This window comes from Nerophis lumbriciformis, linkage group LG39 (assembly GCF_033978685.3).
Source record: "Nerophis lumbriciformis linkage group LG39, RoL_Nlum_v2.1, whole genome shotgun sequence".
NCBI classification, from domain to species: Eukaryota; Metazoa; Chordata; class Actinopteri; order Syngnathiformes; family Syngnathidae; genus Nerophis; species Nerophis lumbriciformis.
In genome coordinates, this window is record NC_084586.2 from 14,659,360 (window position 1) to 14,681,198 (window position 21,839).

At 36.6% G+C, this 21,839-nt stretch overlaps 1 protein-coding gene across 3 annotated transcripts in view; it reads left to right on the forward strand.

Annotated features, from left to right (window-relative positions):
- Window positions 1-5,608: 5,608 nt before the first annotated feature.
- The window catches only part of pgs1 (phosphatidylglycerophosphate synthase 1), a 43,697-nt gene continuing 27,466 nt past the window's right edge, over window positions 5,609-21,839 (forward strand). For all 3 annotated transcript variants that reach the window (XM_061931763.2, XM_072912706.1, XM_072912707.1), the window contains exons 1-3: window positions 5,609-5,816; window positions 16,025-16,226; window positions 16,519-16,596. In XM_061931763.2, the coding sequence (XP_061787747.1) occupies window positions 5,701-5,816; window positions 16,025-16,226; window positions 16,519-16,596 (396 nt within the window). In that variant the 5' untranslated portion in view covers window positions 5,609-5,700. The remainder of the gene's footprint in view (window positions 5,817-16,024; window positions 16,227-16,518; window positions 16,597-21,839) is intronic.

The window sequence follows — 21,839 nt, forward strand, 5'->3', positions numbered from 1 at the left end:
GATATCATTACATTTTTTGTGTGTTTGCCATATAAAAAAACGTTTTCTTTGGGAAAAAAAGGCATAAAAAAACAACATACTCAACAGGTAGATTTGAAGTTGATGTAGAGACTTAAGTGTTAAAAAAAAAAAAAAAAAAAAATATATATATATATATATATATATATATGTATATATATATATATATATATATATACATATATACATACACACATATATATACATACATACATACATACATACATACATACATACATACATACATACATACATACATACATACATATATATATATATATATATATATATATATATATATATATATATATATATATATATATATATATTTATATATGTGTAGCCCTTTTAGATCCCCCAAAAATGTAGTGGGATTTTTTTAAATAATTTCTCAAAAAATAATATTGAATCAAAATCAATTTTATGAATTACTGACCTATTTAAGGCTTCAATTACTTGACATCAAATATTCCACTTTGAAATATTTGGAGAAATCATTACACATTTTGTGTGTTTGCCATATTACAACAACATTTTCCGGAAAAAAACGTAAAACAACATAATCGACAGACAGATCTGAAGTTGATGTAAAGACTTAAGTGTTTAAAAAAAAAAAAAGTATAACTTATTTTAACACTTTTGGATCCCTAAGATATGTAGTGGGATTTTTTTTTTTTTTAAATGGTCATTGCGTAAATAATAATAATGAATTAAGATAAATGTTGTTATGATTTATTGACCTATTTAAGGCGTCAATTACTTCACATCAAAGATTCCACTTAAAATATTTAATGGGAAATATAGCATATTTTGTGTTTTTGCCATAAAAATGGGTTTTGTTACAGAAAGGGCATACAGCTTTATATTGACAGATACACCTGAAGTCGATCGAGAGATTTAAGCGTTGAATAGTTATATATATATATATATATATATATATATATATATATATTTGACTTATTTTCAACATTTATATGACTGATATCCTTCCGGGTCCCTGGGACCAGACTTGAGAGGGAGCCCTAAAGGTTAAAACAATTGTATTGATTTTGAAAATGAAAAAAATACATATTTTCATTTTCAATATTTGAGAAACATTTGAACAATATTGTTCAAATGCCTCTCAAATATTGTTCAAATGTTACTCAAATATTGTTCAATTGCCACTCAAATATTGTTCAAATGTCTCTCAAATATTGTTCAAATGTTACTCAAATATTGTTCAAATGTTACTCAAATATTGTTCAAATATTGTTCAAATATTACTCAAATATAGTTCAAATATTACTCACATATTGTTCAAATATTGTTCAACTGCCACTCAAATAGTGTTCAAATGCCACTCAAATATTGTTTAAATGCCACTCAAATATTGTTCAATTGTTACTCAAATATTGTTCAAATATTCCTCACAATAATGTTCAAATATTGTTCAAATATTGTTCAAATATTACTCAAATATAGTTCAAATATTACTCACATATTGTTCAAATATTACTCAAATATTGTTCAACTGCCACTCAAATAGTGTTCAAATGCCACTCAAATATTGTTTAAATGCCACTCAAATATTGTTCAATTGTTACTCAAATATTGTTCAAATATTACTCAAATATTGTTTAGATATTACTCAAATATTGTTCAAATATTACTCAAATATAGTTCAAATATTACTAAAATATTGTTCAAATATTGTTCAAATATTACTAAAATATTGTTCAAATATTACTCATATGGGCAGCACGGTGGAAGAGGGGTTAGTGCATCTGCCTCACAATACGAAGGTCCTGAGTAGTCTTGGGTTCAATCCCGGGCTCGGGATCTTTCTGTGTGGAGTTTGCATGTCCTCCCCGTGACTGCGTGGGTTCCCTCCGGGTACTCCGGCTTCCTCCCACCTCCAAAGACATGCACCTGGGGATAAGTTGATTGGCAACACTAAATTGGCCCTAGTGTGTGAATGTGAGTGTGAATGTTGTCTGTCTATCTGTGTTGGCCCTGTGATGAGGTGGCGACTTGTCCAGGGTGTACCACGCCTTCCGCCCGATTGTAGCGACCCCAAAGGGAATAAGCGGTAGAAAATGGATGGATGGATATTACTCATATATTGTTCAAATATTGTTCAAATATTACTCAAATATTGTTCAAATATTGTTCAAATATTGTTCTAATATTACTCAAATAGTGTTCAAATATTACTCAAATATTGTTAAAATATTGTTTAAATATTACTCAAATATTGTTGAAATATTACTCAAATATTGTTCAAATATTACTCAAAAATTGTTCAAATATTGTTTAAATATTACTCAAATATTGTTCAAATATGACTCAAATATTGTTCAAATATTACTCAAAAATTGTTCAAATGTCTCTCAAATATTGTTCAAATATTACTCAAATATTGTTCAAATATTACTCAAATATTGTTCAAATATTGTTTAAATATTACTCAAATATTGTTCAAATATTACTCAAATATTGTTCAAATATTACTCAAATATTGTTCAAATATAGTTCAAATATTACTCAAATATAGTTCAAATATTACTAAAATATTGTTCAAATATTGTTCAAATATTAATCAAATATTGTTCAAATATTACTAAAGTATTGTGCAAATATTACTCAAATATTGTTCAAATATTACTCACATATTGTTCAAATATTACTCAAATATTGTTTAAATATTACTCAAATATTGTTTAAATATTACTCAAGTATTGTTCAAATATTACTCAAATATTGTTCAAATATTGTTCAAATATTACTCAAATATTGTTCAAATATTACTCAAAAATTGTTAAATTATTACTCAAACGACGGCGTGGCGCAGTGGGAGAATGGCCGTGCGCGACCCGAGGGTCCCTGGTTCAATCCCCACCTAGTACCAACCTCGTCATGTCCGTTGTGTCCTGAGCAAGACACTTCACCCATGCTCCTGATGGGTGCTGGTTAGCGCCTTGCATGGCAGCTCCCTCCATCAGTGTGTGAATGTGTGTGTGAATGGGTAAATGTGGAAGTAGTGTCAAAGCGCTTTGAGTACCTTGAAGGTAGAAAAGCGCTATACAAGTACAACCCATTTATCATTTATTTATTTAAATATTGTTAAAATGTCCCTCAAATATGGTTCAAATATTACTCAAATATTGTTCAAATATTACTCAAATATTGTTCAAATGTTACTCAAATATTGTTCAAATATTGTTCAAATATTACTCAAATATTGTTCAAATGTTACTCAAATATTGTTCAAATATTGTTCAAATATTACTCAAATATTGTTCAAATATTACTCAGAACATTTTCAAATATTGTTCAAATATTACTCAAATATTGTTCAAATATTACTCAGAACATTTTCAAATATTGTTCAAATATTGTTCAAATATTACTCAAATATTGTTCAAATATTACTCAAAAATTGTTCAATTATTACTCAAAAATTGTTCAAATGTCCCTCAAATATTATTCTAATATTACTCAAATGTTGTTCAAATGTTACTCAAATATTGTTCAAATATTGTTCAAATGTTACTCAAATATTGTTCAAATATTACTCAGAACATTTTCAAATATTGTTCAAATATTGTTCAAATATTACTCAAATATTGTTCAAATATTACTCAAAAATTGTTCAATTATTACTCAAATATTGTTCAAATATTACTCAAATATTGTTCAAATATTACTCAAAATTTTTTCAAATATTGTTTAAATATTACTCAAATATTTTTCAAATATTACTCAAATATTGTTCAAATATTACTCAAAAATTGTTCAAATATTACTCAAAAATTGTTCAAATGTCTCAAATATTGTTCAAATATTACTCAAATATTGTTCAAATATTACTCAAATATTGTTCAAATGTTTAAATATTACTCAAATGTTGTTCAAATATAACTCAAATATTGTTCAAATATTACTCAAATATTGTTCAAATATAACTCAAATATTGTTCAAATATTACTCAAATATTGTTCAAATATTGTTCAAATATTACTCAAATATAGTTTAAATATTACTAAAATATTGTTCAAATATTGTTCAAATATTACTAAAATATTGTTCAAATATTACTAAAATATTGTGCAAATATTACTCAAATATTGTTCAAATATTGTTCAAATATTACTCATATATTGTTCAAATATTACTCAAATATTGTTCAAATATTACTCAAATATTGTTCAAATATTTCTAAAATATTGTTCAAATATTACTCAAATATTGTTCAAATATTGTTCAAATATCTCTCAAATATTGTTCAAACATTACTCAAATATTGTTCAAATATTTCTCAAATATTGTTCAAATATTACTCAAATATTGTTCAAATGTATCTCAAATATTGTTCAAATATTACTCAAATATTGTTCAAATGTCTCTCAAATATTGTTCAAATATTACTCAATTATTGTTCAAATTATACTCAAATATTGTTCAAATATTTCTCAAATATTGTTCAAATATTACTCAAATATTGTTCAAATGTCTCTCAAATATTACTCAAATATTGTTCAAATATTTCTCAAATATTGTTCAAATATTACTCAAATATTGTTCAAATGTCCCTCAAATATTGTTCAAATATTACTCAAATATTGTTCAAATATTACTCAAATATCGTTCAAATATTACTCAAATATTGTTCAAATATTACTCAAATATTGTTCAAATGTCTCTCAAATATTGTTCAAACATTACTCAAATATTGTTCAAATATTACTCAAATATTGTTCAAATATTTCTCAAATATTGTTCAAATATTACTCAAACATTGTTCAAATGTCTCTCAAATATTGTTCAAACATTACTCAAATATTGTTTAAAAAATTCTCAAATATTGTTCAAATATTACTCAAATATTGTTCAAATGTCTCTCAAATATTGTTCAAACATTACTCAAATATTGTTCAAATATTACTCAAATATTGTTCAAATATTTCTCAAATATTGTTCAAATATTACTCAAATATTGTTCAAATGTCCCTCAAATATTGTTTAAATATTACTCAAATATTGTTCAAATATTACTCAAATATCGTTCAAATATTACTCAAATATTGTTCAAATATTACTCAAATATTGTTCAAATGTCCCTCAAATATTGTTCAAATATTACTTAAATATTGTTCAAATATTACTCAAATATCGTTCAAATATTACTCAAATATTGTTCAAATATTACTCAAATATTGTTCAAATGTCTCTCAAATATTGTTCAAACATTACTCAAATATTGTTCAAATATTACTCAAATATTGTTCAAATATTTCTCAAATATTGTTCAAATATTACTCAAATATTGTTCAAATGTCTCTCAAATATTGTTCAAACATTACTCAAATATTGTTAAAAAAATTCTCAAATATTGTTCAAATATTACTCAAATATTGTTCAAATGTCTCTCAAATAGTGTTCAAATATTACTCAAATATTGTTCAAATATTACTCAAATATTGTGAAGTTGTACTCACTAGAAGACTGCAGAATGAGTTTCCACTCCAACCTTGTGTGTGTGTGTGTCTGTGAGAGTGTGTGTGTGTGTGTCTGTGATAGTGTGTGTACGTGTGTGTGTCTGTGAGAGTGTGTGTCTGTGAGTGTGTGGGTGTGTGTGTGTGTGTGTGTGTTCTCCTCCTCGTGTCAATAAAGTTTGTTCAAAAGGACGCAGCTGCAACAATGGCGGCCTCCATGTCGTGGAGGAGGCTGGCGTACTCCGTGTATTCACCGGCAGTGGCCGGGGTTTTCACGCGAATAGCCGACCGGTTCTTCCGTGCGAGGGATAAAGGAGGCGGGTAAGAAGACACTGAATTGACGACGGAAGCCAAGGTTGTAGCCTGTAAAGTCTGCATGTGGTAGAGGGAGTGAAGGAGTAGCCGCCATTATTCTGCTAGCACGTTTGGCGCCTCTTTAAACTTTAAACTTTAAACGAGGCGTTTAGCCGCCAAGCTCATTGGGACGTAACGCTTGTCGGGGGCTTTAACATTTAAACATCCTCTTTAAAAACAACATTTAAAGGGTAAAGTTAGAGAATTGCGTTCCCGGAAATGAAGCGAGTTGCCACACGTCACGTGATGTATTCTAACGTATTGCAGTTGTTCATCTACATTTGACCTTACATTAGACATGTTTACGATGGGGCTCGTGCAGTTCCGCCTGTCCTCGGCAATCATCGGTTTTCGGGCTCGTGCAGTTCCGCCTGTCCTCGGCAATCATCGGTTTTCATGCTCTGGGTTGATCGGTTAAATTCTAAAACGGGATTGGTTGTTTCACTGTTAGTCCCGCCCAGTCTGACAGCAGACACTTTTTTTAAATCTAATTGGACCGCCATACACCTTACAGTCATACAACTTGGTATTTGACACATGCTAACGTTAGCATGTTAAAATTAGCATGCTAACTCTTTGCGTTAGTTTTGCAACCGTTTACCCCAGAGTCATGTAATTTGGTATGTGACACTTGTAAAAATGTTAGCATGCAAACGTAAGCGTGCTAACATTAAAGTGCTAACTTTATTTGCTAAATGTACTTATTTTCCTCGAGTTCCCCAGTTGGCTTGATAGCATGCTAAAATTAGCATGCTAACTTTTTGCGCTAGTTTTGCAACCGTTTACCCCAGAGTCATGTAACTTGGTATGTGACACTTGTAAACTGTTAGCATGCAAACATAAGCATGCTAACAGTAAAGTGCTAACTTTCTTTGATAAATGTACACATTTTTCTCAACTTCCCCAGCCATGCACCTTACAGTCATATAACTTGGTATGTGACACATGCTAACTGATAGCATGCTAAAGTCAGCTTGCTAGCATGCTAAAATTGACATGTTAACTTTTTGTGCTAGTTTTATAACCGTTTACCCCAGAGTCATGTAACTTGCTATGTGACACTTGTAAAATGTTAGCATGCAAACATAAGCATGCTAACATTAAAGTGTTAACTTTATTTGCTAAATGTACCTATTTTCCTCAAGTTCCCCAGTTAGCTTGCTTGCATGCTAAAATTAGCATGCTAACTTTTTGCGCTCGTTTTGCAACCGTTTCACCCAGGGTCATAAAGCTTGGTATGTGACACATGCTAACTGATAGCATGCTAACGTTAGCTTGCTAGCATGCAAAGAATAGCATGTTAGCATGTTAAAATTATCATGCTAACTTTTTGCGCTAGTTTAGCAGAAACATAAGCATGCTAACAGTAAAGTGATAACTTTCTTTGCTAAATGTACTTCTTTTCCTCAAATTCCCCAGTTAGCTTGCTAGTGTGCTAACTTTTTGCGCTAGTTTTGCAACCGTTCACCCCAGAGTCATTTAATTTGGTATGTGACACTTGTAAAAATGTTAGCATGCAAACGTAAGCATGCTAACATTAAAGTGCTAACTTTTTTGCTAAATGTACTTCCATCCATCCATTTTCTACCGCTTATTCCCTTTTGGGGTTATTTTCCTCAAGTTCCCCAGTTAGCTTGATAGCATGCTAAAATTAGCATGCTAACTTTTTGCGCTAGTTTTGCAACCGTTTACCCCAGAGTCATGTAACTTGGTATGGGACACTTGTAAACTGTTAGCATGCAAACATAAGCATGCTAACATTAACTTTCATTGATAAATGTACACATTTTTCTCAACTTCCCCAGCATACACCTTACAGTCATATAACTTGGTATGTGACACAAGCTAACTATTATCATGCTCACGTTAGCTTGCTAGCATGTTAACATTAGCATGCCAACTTTTTTAGCTAGTTTTGCAGCCGTTTCACCCAGAGTCATATAACTTGGTATGTGACACATGCTAGCTGATAGCATGCTGACGTTAGCTTGCTAGCATGTTAAAATTAGCATGCTAACTTTTTGCCCTAGTTTTGCAACTTGTAAAATGTTAGCATGCAAACGTAAGCATGCTAACATTAAAGTGCTAACTTTATTTGCTAAATGTACCTATTTCCCTCAACTTCCCCAGTTAGCTTGCTAGCATGCTAAAATTAGCGTGCTTGTTGGAATACTCTTTTTAGAGCAAATATCTACCCAAACGACCACTTTGATGCTGCCAAAAATTTATTTGAAGTGTATTTCATCAAGTAAACAGTACAGTAGGCACTTGATTTTGATATATGTAATGCTCATAAGGGTATTCTAGTACAACATGCATGTGTAAATATTTAAATAAATGAATACATCCAAACACTTTATAAATATGTATTATGTGCAGGGAGAAATAACAGTTACAATTGTATGTATCTTCCAAACAAGAAAGAGGTTTTATCACATCAACATCAGACTAGCAACAGTCCTTTAAATCTCAATAATACCACAGAAAAGGCAAACTGTCATTTTCCGGACACGATAAAGGCTTAAATAATGTCAAACACGTAGCGTTACAATAACCATGAAGATAAAGTGTTTGTCTTACACCTAGTAATCCGCTCTAGACAGACTAAGCCAAGCAATGCAGGTTTCGCGAAGGAAGTCGATTTTTGGCAGGCAATCACTTTTTGTCACAACACCGGCAAATATAAACAAAACAAAACACCAGCGGAAAGCGATACTCGATTTAAAAAAAAAAAAACAAGCAAACCGGAGTTTTGACCAAGAGAAGGCAGGGTCAGTAAAAAAAATAAAAAAATAAATCTGGATCCCAGGGACCCGCGGACTTCCGGAAATTTCTAATTTCAGTGCATAAAAAGACACAAAAAGTGTGTTAACACCAACATTGTACTATATTATGACACGTTGAAGATTAAACTATATAATATATATTTATATTTGTGGGGGGTGTATATTGTAGCATCCCGGAAGAGTTTGTGCTGCAAGGGGTCAGTGTGATAAAAGGTAAATGGGTTATACTCTTATAGCGCTTTTTTACCTTCAAGGTACTCAAAGCACTTTGACACTATTTCCACATTCACACACACATTCACACACTGAAGGCGGGAGATGCCTGCCTAACCACCACCCATCAGGAGCAAGGGTGAAGTGTCTTGCTCAAGGACACGACGAGGTTGGTAGAAGGTGGGGGTCGAACCAGGAACCCTTGGTAGCGGGGGTGTATAATGTAGCCCGGAAGAGTTAGGGCTACATGGGATTCTGGGTATTTGTTTTGTTGTGCTTATGTTGTGTTACGGTGCAGATGTTCTCCCGAAATGTGTTTGTCATTCTTGTTTGGTGTGGGTTCACAGTGTGGGGCATATTTGTAACAGTGTTAGTTGTTTATACGGCCACCCTCAGTGTGACCTGTATGGCTGTTGACCAAGTATGCTTCGCATTCACTTGTGTGTGTGAAAAGCCGTAGCTATTATGTGATTGGGCCGGCACGCAAAGGCAGTGCCTTTAAGGCAGGGGTGCTCACACTTTTTCTGCAGGCGAGCTACTTTTCAATTGATCAAGTCGTGGGGATCTACCTCATTCATATATATAATTTATATTTACTTATTTATGAAATATATGTTTTTGTTAACAAGTTAAAGGTGTTTAATGATAATGCAAGCATGTTTAACACATATAGTTAATATTGTTAATACATTAAAGGTGTTTAAAGATAATACAAGTATGTTTAATACATATAGTTAATATTGTTAACAAGTTAAAGGTGTTTAATGATAATACAAGCATGTTTAACACATATAGTTAATATTGTTAACAAGTTAAAGGTGGTTAAAGATAAAACAAGCATGTTTAACACATAGTTAATATTGTTAACAACTTAAAGGTGGTTAAAGATAATACAAGCATGTTTAACACATATAGTTAATATTGTTAACAACTTAAAGGTGGTTAAAGATAATACAAGCATGTTTAACACATATAGATTCCTTTCTTTCATGAAGACAAGAATATAAGTACTCCTTTGTATACACTTTACAAGAAATACATTGTCGGCAAACTCCGTAGCTTGCTAGCTTGTGCACGCCAGCTTTCTGAGACTCTTATTTTGGTAGCGCAGGCAGGATGAAGCAGAGCTTTTATTGTGCAACTGTGCAGTCGGTCTTTGGAGTTTTGACGACAGGTACGGCGCCAGAGTCTGTTGAAATAAAGTGTTTCTCGCCTTCCAGTCGGTAATTTTAATGAGCTGGCAGCAGCCAGCGTCATCTCCGAAAACCCTCCGGTGCCGTGAATGTCAATCAAGTGACGAAAGTGACGTCACAATGAAGATTTATGATCGCTCATTTTTAGGACTATTTTTTTAATGCCTGGCTGGTGATCGACTGACACACCCTCAGAGATCGACCGGTAGATCGCGATCGACGTAGTGAGCACCCCTGCTTTAAGGTTTATTGGCGCTCTGTACTTCTCCCTACGTCCGTGTACACAGCGGCGTTTTAAAAAGTCATAATTTTTACTTAATGAAACCGATACCGATAATTTCCGATATTACATTTTAGAGCATTTATCAGCCGATAATATCAGACATCTCTACTTTGTATGGTTCAAGACTTACGGTAATTTGAAAACATCACTGCACAACATAATGGCAGCTACAGTTTCCATCTTAAAAAATAAAAAAAATGATTTGGGATTGTCCGGCGCTCTTTTAACCTGAAAATATTTGGTTGCACTTAATTTCTCCAGTAAAACTAGTGTTCACTAAACCTAAAGAGGTGTTGGTTGCATTTTATTTTTCATATTATTATTGTATTGTTTTCATGTTGAAAAGCAACTGCAAAAGTAGCAAGTACATGTACTGTTAAAATGTTTGTTACTGTACTTTTATTGAAAAGTTCTTGAATATTGAAAATGAGAGCAGAAAAGGTTTCCTCTAGCTAAAAGTTACCGAACACACTTAAATTATGAATCGAATCGTTGTTGTAAAAGAGTCGTTACACAAATCAAAGTATATTTATACAGCCCTTAATCACAAGTGTCTCAAAGGGCTGTACAAACCACAACGACATCCCACATCAGGGCAATAAAAACCTCAACCCATTGGGCGTAATGAGAAACCTTGGAAGGGACCCTCCTCTCCAGCCCCTCCGTGAGTCCAGTCCATAGTGAATGTTATTTAGAACATCACCCTTACAAAACAGTTGGGGCATTCTTAGAGTACATTAAGGTACCGCTGTACTTAGGTCTTATTTGTATCGACGGCCACCTTTTCGTGCAGTGCGGTCATTGTGCTATTTTGTGGTAATTTGTCATTGGGAAAGAGGAATACAGCGGAACCTTGGTTTCCAAACCTTCTGTCTGCTCCTTTCTCTCCTCTTGTCAGCAGCCGCTCATTTGCCGACGTTAATGTAAGTGGGTTTTTACTTTTTTAAATGTTCATTATTGGAGCAATGTGGTTGTTAAAGTTAAGGATTGTTGGGATTTCTGATCGTTTGTGAAGGTACCACAGGGACTTTTGTGTGTTTGCGTGTGTTGGCAGAGCAGGGCATGAAACACAGTTTGTATTTAGCTTGTTGTTGTTGCTGTTTTGGCTTAATAAAGAGAAAGTTGATCCATCACCTCCTTGTTATGTTAGTTTAATATACAGTACTGTATAGCACTTTGTATTGTGGGTTTTTTTTGATTGATTGAGACTTTTATTAGTAGGTTGCACAGTGAAGTACATGTTCCGTACAATTGACCACTAAATGGTAACACCCGAATAAGTTTTTTAACTTGTTTTACTCGGGGTCCACGTTAATCAATTCATGGTACAAATTAGGAATGTCCCGATCCAGGTTTTTGCACTTCCGATCCGATACCGATGTTGTTTTTGCATTTCCGATCCGATACCGATACTGACCGATACCGATACTGGCCTATCCGAGCATGTATTAAAGTTTAAAGTTATTTAGCCTACTTTGTTGTCAGAATCATGTTGAAAAGGGTTTTAGTACTCTTGATAACAACTAGCCAGCTGAATTAGGGGAGTTTGAATAATACACAATGGTTGGTAACAAGAAACTGACCTGTTTATTCAAGGATAAACACAAAATAGACAAAATTATACATGACAAACAGAAATGGCATCATTGAAACTAGGGCTGGGCGATATGGCCTTTTTTTAATATTGCGATATTTTAAGGCCATATTGCGATACACAATATATATATATATATAGACTTTTATTAGTAAGTTGCACAGTGAAGTACATATTCCGTACAATTGACCACTAAATGGTAACACCCCAATAAGTTTTTCAACTTGCTTAAGTCGGGGTCCACTTAAATTGATTCATGATACAGATATATACTACCAGATATATACTATCATCATAATACAGTCATCACACAAGATAATCACGTTGAATTATTTACATTATTTATAATCCAGGGTGTGGAGGGGGGCGCCGGATGTAAGTGTCAAAAAGACAGCCAAAAGAGTTTGATATGAGAATAAATCTAAAGTTAAAATATAGGGTAGAAATGCACCCATTTGCAGGAAATGTAGTCTTGATTTTCAAAATTTTTCTTCAAGGCTTGCATGTCTACATTAAAACATTCTTCTTCATACTGCATTAATATATGCTACTTTTAAACTTTCATGCAGAGAAGGAAATCACAACTAAATAGATCACTAATTTTTTCAGACGTTGTTGATGTAGAAATTTTTGCCTCGGCATTTTGGTGGTGTGGGCGTGTGGCACCGAATGGAGATAAGCATCTCGACAGACATTACAATATTTGAACAATGATGACGAAAACGGTTTTCTCTGTCGTGTCCGTGTGTCAAATTATTATGCGCTTATTTTATTATTTGATTTTGTGCGTGGCATAGATTTGCCGTGCGCAGAGGACGTTTGAGCAGGCGCGCACCTTAGCGGCTGCGCTAGCATCACAGCTAACGTTAGCCATGCTGCTACCTCTCTGCTCGGGGAGGGCGTATACGTATGTGACGTATGACGTGACAGTATTTGACGTGTGTAAGAAGGTGCGCTTGCTGTCTGTGAGAGGGAGACACAGGAAAGAGTGAGAAGAGCCTGTCGTGTAATGCCAGCAGCTAAAAGCAACTGCGTGAGATTCCACAGACGTGTGGATGTGTTGAAGGTGTGCTGGAAAATGCGGAATGGAAATTACGGAGCAGCAGAAAAGTGGAATGTATTATTTAAATAAGTGCTTTGGAAAACACAGACCGGAGTTTTTTTTTAAACTGGATCTGGATCGGCATTTTCCCATGCCTTGCCGATACGCAATTTTTGGCAAATATCGGCAGCTGATCCGATCCAAATATCGGATCGGTACATCCCTACTACACACTGTAGCTCACCGGCGTCCCAATGTAAACAAACGCCATGGGTTTGACATCTAACATCCACTGTAATGATACCAAGTACAGGAGCATATCTAGTCGATACTACTATGATTACATCGATATTTTTTTGGCATCACAACATCTTCTATCGTTTTATAGTTTATAAACTCAGGAAATACGTCCCTGGACACATGAGGACTTTGAATATGACCATTGTATTATCCTGTAACGACTTGGTATCGGATTGATACCCAAATTTGTGGTATCACCCAAAACCAATGTAAAGCATCCAAACAACAGAAGAATAAGTGATCATTACATTTTAACAGAAGTGTAGATAAAACATGTTGAAAGAGAAAGTAAGCAGAATTAACAGTAAATGAACAAGTGATGTTGACAAAACCATAGAATATAAATGACACAATATGTTACTGCATACTTCAGCAGACTAAATAGTAGCCTTTGTTTGCTTCTTACTAATAAAAGACAATTTGTCTTGTATATTCACTATTTTATTTAAAGACAAACTTGCAATAAGAAACATATGTTTCATGTACCCTGAGGTTTTTTTGTTAAAATGAAGCCAATAATGCCATTTTTTGTGGTCCCCTTTATTTATCAAAGTATCGAAATACATTTTGGTACCGATTAGGGTTGCACATCTCTCTCTGATAAACGATTCGATATGCATCTAGATACACAGGTTACGATTCAATTCAAAAACGATATCCTTTTATTACAGACCGATTCGATTGGATTCGATTCCGAGCAATACGATTCGATTTGACGGTTAATATTCAAGACTCCAAATCCCCAAGCATTATGGCTTTATGGCACTGGCAAAAAAAACAGAACAACAAAATCACATGTCAATGTATTTATTTTTACACATGGACCAAAAAAAGTCTGGCTGAATTGTAGGATGGGAACTCCAGAGGTAAAAGTAGCACAGAATAGTAACAACAAAGTGCAATATTTCAGCCTGAGCATAGTTTTGAACACTAGAGGTAGGTAACAAAGATTCAATATTTCAACCTGCTGCCAGTGTACGTCAACGATGCTCGACACAATTTACAAATAGCATGGCTTCTGTCGAGCTTCCCTTCCTTCTTATAAAACCCCAAAACTTTCCACACTTTGGATTTCTGTCTCCCCGATGCGTTGAAAATCTTTCTCGGTCCATTATCACCTTCGGTGAGACTGACGCTTTCGTTCTCCTCCTCCTTCATTTTCCGTGTTATCCCTTGTTTATCACTCGTATTAATACCAGCTAGGCGGCTACCGCGTTTGGCGAGTAGCTTCAGCTCTCGCGTTGTTTTAGAGACGCTGGCGCATATTGTAATTTAGCCAACCCATGCAAAGTCTCGCGATAACCGATCCATGACTCTATAACCGATTCAGCTAGGAATTCATGAATTATTCGCATTGATTGAGGAGTCTGCTACCGATGCAGCCCAATCGCTCACTTGTTGAATCGAATACTCTGTCGCATCGGTTTATCGTTCACAACCCTAGTACCGATACTGCTACCAAAATATTGGTATTGGGACAACACTAGTTCCAAAGTGTACAATTCTTCAGTAAAATATGCACTTTTGTCGAGGCGTAAACCCATTATTCATGTTGACATTGTTTTTTATGGCAACATTTGCTCCATGGTTCTCTCCCGGAAAAGGGTGGAGTGCCATCTCCGGGTTGGGGAGGAGATCTTGCCCCAAGTGGAGGAGTTCAAGTACCTCGGAGTCTTGTTCACGAGTGAGGGAAGAGTGGATCGTGAGATCGACAGGCGGATCGGTGCGGCGTCTTCAGTAATGCGGACGCTGTATCGATCCGTTGTGGTGAAGAAGGAGCTGAGCCGGAAGGCAAAGCTCTCGATTTACCGGTCGATCTACGTTCCTATCCTCACCTATGGTCATGAGCTTTGGGTCATGACCGAAAGGACAAGATCACGGGTACAAGCGGCCGAAATGAGTTTCCTCCGCCGAGTGGCGGGGCTCTCCCTTAGAGATAGGGTGAGAAGCTCTGTCACTCGGGGGGAGCTCAAAGTAAAGCCGCTGCTCCTCCACATCGAGAGGAGCCAGATGAGGTGGTTCGGGCATCTGGTCAGGATGCCACCCGAACGCCTCCCTAGGAAGGTGTTTCGGGCACGTCCGACCGGTAGGAGGCCACGGGGAAGACCCAGGACACGCTGGGAAGACTATCTCTCCCGGCTGGCCTGGGAACGCCTCGGGATCCCCCGGGAGGAGCTGGACGAAGTGGCTGGGGAGAGGGAAGTCTGGGCTTCCCTGCTTAAGCTGCTGCCCCCGCGACCCGACCTCGGATAAGCGGAAGAAGATGGATGGATGGATGGCATTTGCTTCACTGTACGAACATTTCGATTTACGAACCATGTTCAAGAACCAACTAAGCTTGTAAATCAAATTGTGTCTGAATTCAGTAGTTATTAAAAACACTGGGCGTTTATGCGCATATTTTTTGACCCTTTGGTGAGCCTGTCGCAGACCGAGTTTATTTCTAACTTTTTGGAATGCCGATGCCGCCAAGAACATGTTTTGTCAGTTTCCCTGTGGCAGAAGCCAATGTACTCAAGTGTGTGATCTGGTGCCAAACCAGCACCTGTAGGAAGTAGGAGAAAACAAAAGGTTGTTGTCTTTGTACTGTTTTTGTTTTTTTTACCATGGCTGTAATTACAATGCAGCTAAACTGTCATTGATATGTTATCAGGTAATGAAAACTACAAATTTTCTCCAGTCATCCTTGTTTACAAGATGTTAACAAGCTGTGGCAAGGCCCTCGGGTTTCGCAATAACACAATTCCGGTTTCCCGTCCCGCAGATCCTCGGTGCTGCTTTTGGCGCCTCTTCTAGCCAAAGCCCAACCGGCACAGGAGCGCGTCTCCAGCCCGGCCGGAGCTCGGGGGGCGCCCAGCCTCAACAGCCACTTCCGATGGATGGCGGAGCATGTGCCCGCCTTCCGAGTCAACGGTGCCCGCATCCATGTCCTCACCTCGCCCGACCAGTTCTACCAGACTTTGAAGGTCAGTTACACCCTCTAGTCCACACCTGAGTTTCTAACCCCCCCCAGGTAGAAAATATGCCTATTTGAGGCGTTGCTTTCCCAGCAAGCTAATTACCGCGCTTTACAAATGACCACTTCCTCCTTACTGTACGAGCCATTAAAAAAAAAAAAAAAAAATACAGTCGGACCTTTCAAAGGCCAAGAGCATGTGACAGCCTGGAAACGCAGCTGCCGTCATTTGTGGGAATCACGCTCACACATCCCCCTTCATACTAAAAAAAATGATTGTTTCTCTCCCTCTTTCCCATCAGGCACGTGTCAGGACTGCAAAGAGACGAGTGGTCTTGGCCTCGTTGTATCTGGGAACGGGTCAGCTGGAACAAGACCTGGTGAGAGACGCGTGTGTTTTTGTCTTTTGGGCAGGTGAGAGCAACATCACCCTCCGGGCCAAAGAGCTGGTCGGAGAAAAAGTGAGTCACAGTCCTCCCTGAAAGCAACGTTTCCCCCATGCCAACGTAAAGGAACGACTGCGAAGTGTTGAGGTTTTACGTCTTTAAGGACGGCGGCGTTGGCCTGTGACTACGCGCCTGCAAGCCCCAACATACACAGCGTGAAAAACCACAGTCTGGACTCACATTCAGCTCTTTTTTTCCCCCCCCTCCTCCTGATGTTTTTATTATAAAAAACACAAATCTTAACTGTATGAGCTGCAGAGAAGCTGAGTCACACGTTTAGAAGCCTGCGAATGAGCTCCTGCCGCTGCCAAAATCTTCAAGTATGAGTCACAGGCGCTCCACGCGACACATAGCCAAGATGTCTTCAGCGTTGTTGTTTTCCCCGAGTCCGCTCGCGATTAGATGCAGGAAGAAGTGTTCAAAAAGCAGGTGTGTGACCTCCCCGGGGAACACAAACAACAACCCTGAACCTCAACATAGTAAAAAAAAAATATATATACAGGTAAAAGCCAGTAAATTAGAATATTTGGAAAAACTTGATTTATTTCAGTAATTGCATTCAAAAGGTGTAACTTGTACATTATATTTATTCATTGCACACAGACTGATGCATTCAAATGTTTATTTCATTTAATTTTGATGATTTGAAGTGGCAACAAATGAAAATCCAAAATTCCGTGTGTCACAAAATTAGAATATTACTTAAGGCTAATACAAAAAAGGGATTTTTAGAAATGTTGGCCAACTGAAAAGTATGGAAATGAAAAATATGAGCATGTACAATACTCAATACTTGGTTAGGGTTAGGGTGTGTGTATATATAGTTTCCTAACTCAGTGTTTCTCCCCTCAAAAATATCTGTTCCTCAGCTGCGGTACTTAGTTGCAATTAGGGTTGTCCCGATACCAATATTTTGGTACCAAAATGTATTTCAATACTAGGGATGTCCCGATCCGATATTTGGATTGGATCGGCCGCCGATATTTGCAAAAAAAAAAGCGTATCGGCAAGGCATGGGAAAATGCCGATTCAGATCCAGTTTTTAAAAAAACTCCGGTCCGTGTTTTCCAACGCACCGATTTAAATAATACATTCCACTTTTCTGCTGCTCCCTAATTTCCGTTCCGCATTTTCCAGCACTCCTTCAACACATCCACAGGTCTGTGGATTCTCACGCAGTTGCTTTTAGCTGCTGGCATTACACGACAGGCTCTTCTCACTCTCTCCTGTGTCTCCCTCTCACAGACAGCAAGCGCACCTTCTTACACACGTCACATACTGTCACGTCATACGTCACATACGTATACGCACTCTCCCAGCAGAGAGGTAGCAGCATGCTAACGTTAGCTGTGATGCTAGCGCAGCCGGGCGAGCAAACTTCCCTCGAGGGTGCGCACCCGTGCAATTGCGCACTGCAAATCCATGCCACGCACAAAATCAAATAAAAAAAATAAAGCGCATAACAATTTTCGACACACGGACGCGCCAGAGAAAACAGTTTTCGTCATCATTGTTCAAATATTGTAACGTCTGTCGAGACGCTTATCTCCGTTCGGTGCCACACGTCCACACCATCAAAATGCCGAGGCAAACATTTCCAGATCAACACCGTATGAAAAAAATAGTGATTTTTTTTTAGTTGTGATTTCCTTCTCTGCATGAAAGTTTAAAAGTAGCATATATTAATGCAGTATGAAGAAGAATGTTTTAATGTAGACACATAGAATCATCATACTGCTGTGATTATATGCATCAAGTGTTCATTCAAGGCTAAGGCAAAATATCGAGATATATATCGTGTATCGCAATATGGCCTTAAAATATCGCAATATTAAAAAAAGGCCATATCGCCCAGCCCTAGTTCAATGATGCCATTTCTGTTTGTCATGTATAATTTTGTCTATTTTGTGTTTATCCTTGAATAAACAGGTCAGTTTCTTGTTACCAACCATTGTGTATTATTCAAACTCCCCTAATTCAGCTGGCTAGTTGTTGTCAAGAGTACTAAAACCCTTTTCAACATGATTCTGACAACTAAGTAGGCTAAATAACTTTAAACTTTAATACATGCTCGGATAGGCCAGTATCGGTCAGTATCGGTATCGGATCGGAAGTGCAAAAACAATATCGGTATCGGATCGGAAGTGCAAAAACCTGGATCGGGACATCCCTATTCAATACTTTTCTTTACTTTTCGATACTACAAAAAATGGCTTTATTTGAACAAAAAATCTTAGGGTACATTAAACATATGTTTATTATTGCAAGTTAGTCCTTAAAAAAAAAATAGTGAACATACTAGACAACTTGTCTTTTATTAGTAAGTAAGCAAACAAAGGCTCCTAATTACTGTATTTTTCGGAGTATAAGTCGCACCGGCCGAAAATGCATAATAAAGAAGGAAAAAAACATACAAGTCGCACTGGAGTATAAGTCACATTTTTTGGGGAAATTTATTTGATAAAAGCCAACACCAAGAATAGACATTTGAAAGGCAATTTAAAATAAATAAAGAATAGTGAACAACAGGCTGAATAAGTGTACGTTATATGAGGCATAAATAACCAACTGGTATGTTAACGTAACTTATTATGGTAAGAGTCATTCAAATAACTATAACATATAGAACATGCTATACGTTTACCAAACAATCTGTCACTCCTAATCGCTAAATCCCATGAAATCTTATACGTCTAGTCTCTTACGTGAATGAGATCAATAATATTATTTGATATTTTACGCTAATTTGTTAATAATTTCACACATAATTCGCTCCTGAGTATAAGTCGCACCCCCGACCAAACTATGAAAAAAACTGTGACTTATATTCCGAAAAATACGGTAGTCTGCTGAAGTATGCAGTAACATATTGTCATTTATATTCTAGTATTTTGTCAAAACTAGGACTAGTGGTAGATAATTTATTAATCTATTTTTTTATTTACTGTTTATCTGCTTACTTTCTCTTTTAACATGTTCTATCTACACTTCTGTTAAAATGTAATAGTCACTTATTCTTCTGTTGTTTGATACTTTACGTTAGTTTTGGACGATACCACAAATTTAGGCATCAATTCGATACCATGTGGTTACAGGATCATACAATGGTCATAATTTAAGTCCAGGGATGTATCTCCTGAGTTTATAAACATAATATAAATGAAAAAAATAAGAAAAAAGATTTTGTGATGCTAAAACATATCGATAGTAGTATCGACTAGATACGCTCCTGTACTTGGTATCATTACAGTAGATGTCAGGTGTAGATCCACCCAGCCCAGCTGGCAGGTGAGTAGATTTCCCAGCTGGGGCTGGTTATCTAATCACCTGTCGGCTGGGCTTCGAAGCCGGGCCTTACACACTCCCTTCCCGCAGGAGGCGCGCCGACCACGCCCCCCTCCACACGAATCCAATAATAAAACTTAAAGAAGTGAACAATATCGTCCCGGAGAATATACCCTCAAATAGCCGTGCCAGCAACTTGAGGGTTCCAGGTTCGATCCCCGCTTCCGCCATCCTAGTCGCAAGATACTTTACCCACCTGCTGTGGCGAAGTTGGTAGAGTGGCTGTGCCAGCAATCGAAGGGTTGCTGGTTACTGGGGTTCAATCCCCACCTTCTACCATCCTAGTCACGTCCGTTGTGTCCTTGGGCAAGACACTTCACCCCTTGCTCCTGATGGCTGCTAGTTAGCGCCTTGCATGGCAGCTCCCGCCATCAGTGTGTGAATGTGTGTGTGAATGGGTAAATGTGGAAATACTGTCAAAGCGCTTTGAGCACCTTGAAGGTAGAAAAGCGCTATACAAGTATAACCCATTTATCATTTATTATTTATCAGTGCCACCCACACTGGTTTAAATGCAACTTAGATAATGGGTTTCACTGTGTAAAGCGCTTTGAGTCACTAGAGAAAAGCGCTATATAAATGTAATTCACATTTGTGGGGCGAGGCTGTTTATTGTCGGACAGCGAATGGTCACTTTTACTCCATTGTTGTTTTTTTGTTGGCAGAACTCGTGCTATGAGTCACGCCATTTACCGTGTGTCACGCCTACACTTACAAGATTTATTGGACGTATTTGCATATTATGTCAAAATGTCTTTTAGCTAACCTTGCTTTGCGACATTAAAAGACGGGTCATGGTTGACTTGGGGCCTTTTAGCGAAGGTCGGATAAAAAAAGGTACACCATCCACAAAAATACCGGTAGCCGTACAGTCTAGGTCAGGCCAGGTCGTCTTTTAATTTCTTCCCGCTTGTGCACCTTTCACTAGCAGCGCCAGAGGCACATCGCTAACTAGTAACTGCAGGATGACGCTAATTGTAAAACCGTCGATCCTTTGATCGCACGGCACATCAGGTGCATTTTTTGACATTGATCACAAAGAGAGCGGTTTATTTTCGCTCTGTAGCAGACTTCCCGTTTGTCTGGCGTTCAGACTTGTCCCTTACCGCTGTTTCCTCCATACTCGCATGCACAAACACAAAAGCAGTCCCAGAGAAGCACCTAACTTGCAGCCATGTTGTTATGATGATATCAAATACATTCAATGGTAGCCAGACACATCTGTTGCTGATCTGATCTTTCCGCTGGTGTTCTATTATTGTTCAGGTGTTTGTTTACCCATCTCTATTTAGAGGTTATCTGTAAATGTATTTTCAACCTGCTGTCACTCTGCCTTTGCCTGTCGGAAAATAATAATTTGCTTGAAGATGCAACTTGAGATTGACCGATTAACGGTGCCGATATTTGGCATATATATTATATAGTTATCGTCCTCTTTTTATCGGTATCAGTCTTTTTTTTTTCTTTTTTTTTTTACAACTACAACAGAACTACATCAGCACATACAATATATACACATGATACAAATATTTAGTATTTAAAAAAATAAATAACTAGTCAACTTAACTATATTTCTCCATAAAATAGATAAACAGCTGTGTTTGTTACTTAAAAGAAAACTGGTTTTGTTTAAAAAAGTTCTACCCAAACATTTAATAAAATCAAAAACAAATTAGGAAACAATACAAGTATCCAACACTTCTCTTTTTTTAAAGTAAATCTGTACAGCAAATTATGTATGTATGTATATATATATATATATATATATATATATATATATATATATATTACAGCTTCAGCACCTCCGCGATCTTGTACGGGACAAGCGGTAG